The sequence below is a fragment of the Arachis ipaensis genome, chromosome B08 (assembly GCF_000816755.2).
Source record: "Arachis ipaensis cultivar K30076 chromosome B08, Araip1.1, whole genome shotgun sequence".
NCBI lineage: Eukaryota > Viridiplantae > Streptophyta > Magnoliopsida > Fabales > Fabaceae > Arachis > Arachis ipaensis.
The window spans coordinates 6,946,429-6,950,149 of record NC_029792.2 but is presented as its reverse complement, the minus strand read 5'-3'; the positions used below and the strand labels follow the sequence as shown (position 1 = coordinate 6,950,149).

Genomic DNA, 3,721 nt, shown 5'->3' with positions numbered 1-3,721 from the left:
CTTATATTATGTATCTTTGAATAATGAATGATTTCCAGGTGAAGCTAATGAAAGAGGAATTTGGGTATGATGATGGATTCAACTACAATAAAGAAGCAGATTTTGATGCTGCTTTAAGCAAGTACGTAGTAATACTCGGATTTAATTTTATTCCCTTTCAATTTATTTTCTTTTTTCGCAATTCATTCATCTTAATTTGCAACTATTAACTAAGCTCTTTATTTGATTACTTTATATGCACCAAGAAGAGTGAGAATACATATACACACACAATAGGCAAATCTTATTACAGTTCACCTAAATTTTTTCAGGTATTTTCCTGATGGTATTGATGTTTATGTGGATAATGTTGGTGGGAAGATGCTTGAAGCTGTTCTTAACCATGTCAACAAGCATGCAAGGATACCACTTTGTGGAATGATATCTCAATATAATAAGGTCAATTAACATCACTAATTAAAAAATTTATCTTATACTTATAAAATTTAATTTTTATAAATTATTAATATATTAAAAGAATTTTTTACACAAACACTTAATTATTTATTATCACAACAATAAAATTAATTATTTTCATATTGACTAAAAATTTATAATTTCTACAAAATTAAAGATTTTTATTTTAAAATTTGGCTCCTCAGTTTATTATTTTGGCTTTAATTTCAAGTTCTCTATTTTATAATTTGGTCCCTTAATTTTATTGTTTTTTTCTGTTGGTGACTAACTAGTATTCTACAGGTTTGGACTGAAAGAGATGGCGTTAGGAATCTTCTGAATATGGTAGGCAAGGAAGTGAGAATGGAAGGTTTTATGATTGGTTCGCATTTTAATCGCTTTGATGATTTTGCTAAGGAGATGAAGAAATATATAAAAGAGGGCAAGGTTAAGGCCAAGCATAAAATAAACATTGGTATTGAGAGCGTTTTAGATAGCTTAAATTCCTTATTTACAAGCTCTAATGTTGGAAAAGTCATTATCCAATTTAATGCACAGTGACAAAAAAATATGTGCATGACATGGAGTTCGTGATATTATGTGGGCATCAGATATTGAACCCTAGCTCCACTCTTTCATAGTCCGTTGTTTATTTTAAACTGTATGAAGAATAATATGTTTGATAATAAAATAAGGTAACCAATCGAATTTATTCAATATTGTGGAACAAGTAGTTTAATTATCTATAAGCTATTTTGAAGAATTATCAATGGATGCGACAAGAAAAAAAATATTGAGTTTTTATGTTAGGCACATATAATTTACTTATCATTTGGTATAAAATTATTCATATTTCTCTACATTATTAGTAATTTAATTTAATAAGCCTTTGGCTAGAAAAGATTATTCTTTTCATAATATTCGAAATTCTATACATTATAAGTAATGAAAAAGTATAGAGAGACAATAAAAATATTAAATAATGTGAATAATAACAAATATATCAAATGTTCAATTCAATAGGTATACAGATGATTATGTTGATTATTTTTAATTGGATGACTATTTTTTTTATTCGATTTATTTATGCACATTTAACAATGACTGGATGTTCAATTTACTAGGTGTGTAGATGGTTATCCTAATATTAGGGTTTAGGAAGTAATTTAGGGGTGGAGTATTTGTTTACTTTATTAAGTCAATTTTAGAGTTTATTATTCACATTGTTTACAAAAGTCATTGTCTACCTAACAAAATTCATAAGTAATTTGGGGTTTGTTTAGTTTTCATTTTTATTTTTTAGTTTATATATTTATAATGTTTTTATTTTTAGATTTGAATAAAGAATTTTTTTTATTTCTTTTTTCAGTTTTCATAAATATATTTTTATATAAAAATAAAAATTAAAAATTATTAAATAATAATTTAATTAAATTATCTAATAATTTTTATTTATTATCTTTAAATTAAAATAATGTGGATGTTTACCATTTACTCCTATTTTCTCAAAACTCCCCTCCCCCTCCTTTTTAATCTCATTATTAGTGCATCTGTGCATGTCGGATATTTCTAATCATTTTTAACAAAATTTAGGGCAGATGATTATTTTATCTTAGAAACTTATTTTCATGTTACATTTAAGAATATCATTAACAAAATAATGTGTTTAATCTTGAAAAATTAACTATTTAAATTAGGTCAAATCTTGTATGTAGATGGTCTGAAAATGTCTATATATGTATATTTGTGTTGGAAGAATCTTTGATAGACAAATATTTTTCGTAGGGGATAATGTCTGCTTTGAGTGTTGTTTCTACAGCAAAAACTATGCTAAAGTAGTAATGTTTTTTTTTGGACTTGGCCTACCCGACGCACATAACCAGAACCGAACCCGACCCGCATCTTTACCCCCAAAATAACCCGCCAACCCACCTAGATCCCAATTCTTCTCCTCCACGCTCACTGTCTCTGAAAAAACCAAAGCTTCCGAAGCTTCTCCTCATGATTCAAGAAGATTGTTGCATGGAGTTAAGACCCAGTTCCTCTACTCTCGCCAATAGCCTAAACCCGAGTTCAATGAAACATCCTGTATAAGTCTTCTGATGTCGCCAATCGCAGCTGCCGCCCTCCCCCGATTTGAGATGCCTGTTTTTCGTTCTCCATGGACGACCCTTGTAATTCCTCGAATTGAATCCGACCTGTCGCCCATTTGCATGAGGTTGTATTATCCTTGGACTGCATTTGCCGATGCATTGAAGAAGATCCTACTCGAGTGTTGTGACAGCCCCAATCCTCTCCACCCGCGGTGCTTCCTGGCATGCGTTGAAGCTCTCGGTGACCACCTCCATAGCCCCTCCTTCCTTCCTTTTTTGGCTCCTCACTATTCCCAATTATACTCCTATGCGCTACTGATGGATGACTCTGTGTCTCAATGCTGGTTTGAGTGAACTTTGAGTGAACTTGGCCAAGTCTTTTTTAAACCTTTTGACCTCTTTAAGCAACTCTTCATTTTCTTTAAAACAATTTACATATGCAACAACAAAATGATCACTTTCACAGCTCCTAAGTTGGGCTTTTAACTGCTTGTTTTCTTCAACAAGATTTACAGCAGTTTCGGCCTCCCTTAGTTTTTCTTTGAGAAAACCTTTTTCTGCTTTAAGAATGGTGATTTGTTGTTCAAGATCTTGATTATCCAGCAAAAAGCATCTTATTTTTTTAGAGATGATCTATCATAAGATGAAGAGCTTCAGTATCAGGGTTAGAAATGACGACCTGTTCAACGTGGTCTGCCATAAGACATGGTTGAGACTTGGTTTCGGATTCATCATCTTCAGAATCGTTTTCCTCCCAAGAAGCCATCAACCCTTTCTTCTTTCCCTTCTTTGGCTTCTCTTCTTTCTTCAACTTAGGGCAATCTGACTTGAAATGCCCAGTTTCTTTGCAGTTGTAACATGTCACCTTGCTGAGATCTTTCATTTGTTTCCTAGAGCTGCTTCCCTTGCTTCTCTCCTTGAACTTCACCATTTTCCTAAATTTTTTGGCAAACAACACAAATTCATTTTCAGAGGAATTATCACTGGATTCATCATCCAGGGGGTTAGTAACAGAAGTAAAAGCAATTCCTTTCTTTTTTGAATCTTTTTTCAAATAAGTATTTTCAAAAGCAAGTAGGTTTCCTCTCAAGTCATCCTATGTCATGGAATCTAGACCACTACTCTCAGATATGATTAAAGATTTTGTTTTCCACTCTTTAGTAAGACATCTTAGAACTCTCCTCACAAGCACA

The 3,721-nt window shown here is 31.8% G+C and overlaps 1 protein-coding gene across 1 annotated transcript; it reads left to right on the top strand.

The window, feature by feature from the left end:
• Positions 34-1,083, top strand: LOC107610352 ((+)-pulegone reductase-like). The gene is made up of 3 exons (XM_021110247.1): positions 34-121; positions 312-438; positions 739-1,083. Exons 1-3 carry the CDS (start codon positions 48-50, stop codon positions 994-996), a joined length of 459 nt encoding a protein of 152 aa, XP_020965906.1. The 5' UTR covers positions 34-47; the 3' UTR covers positions 997-1,083.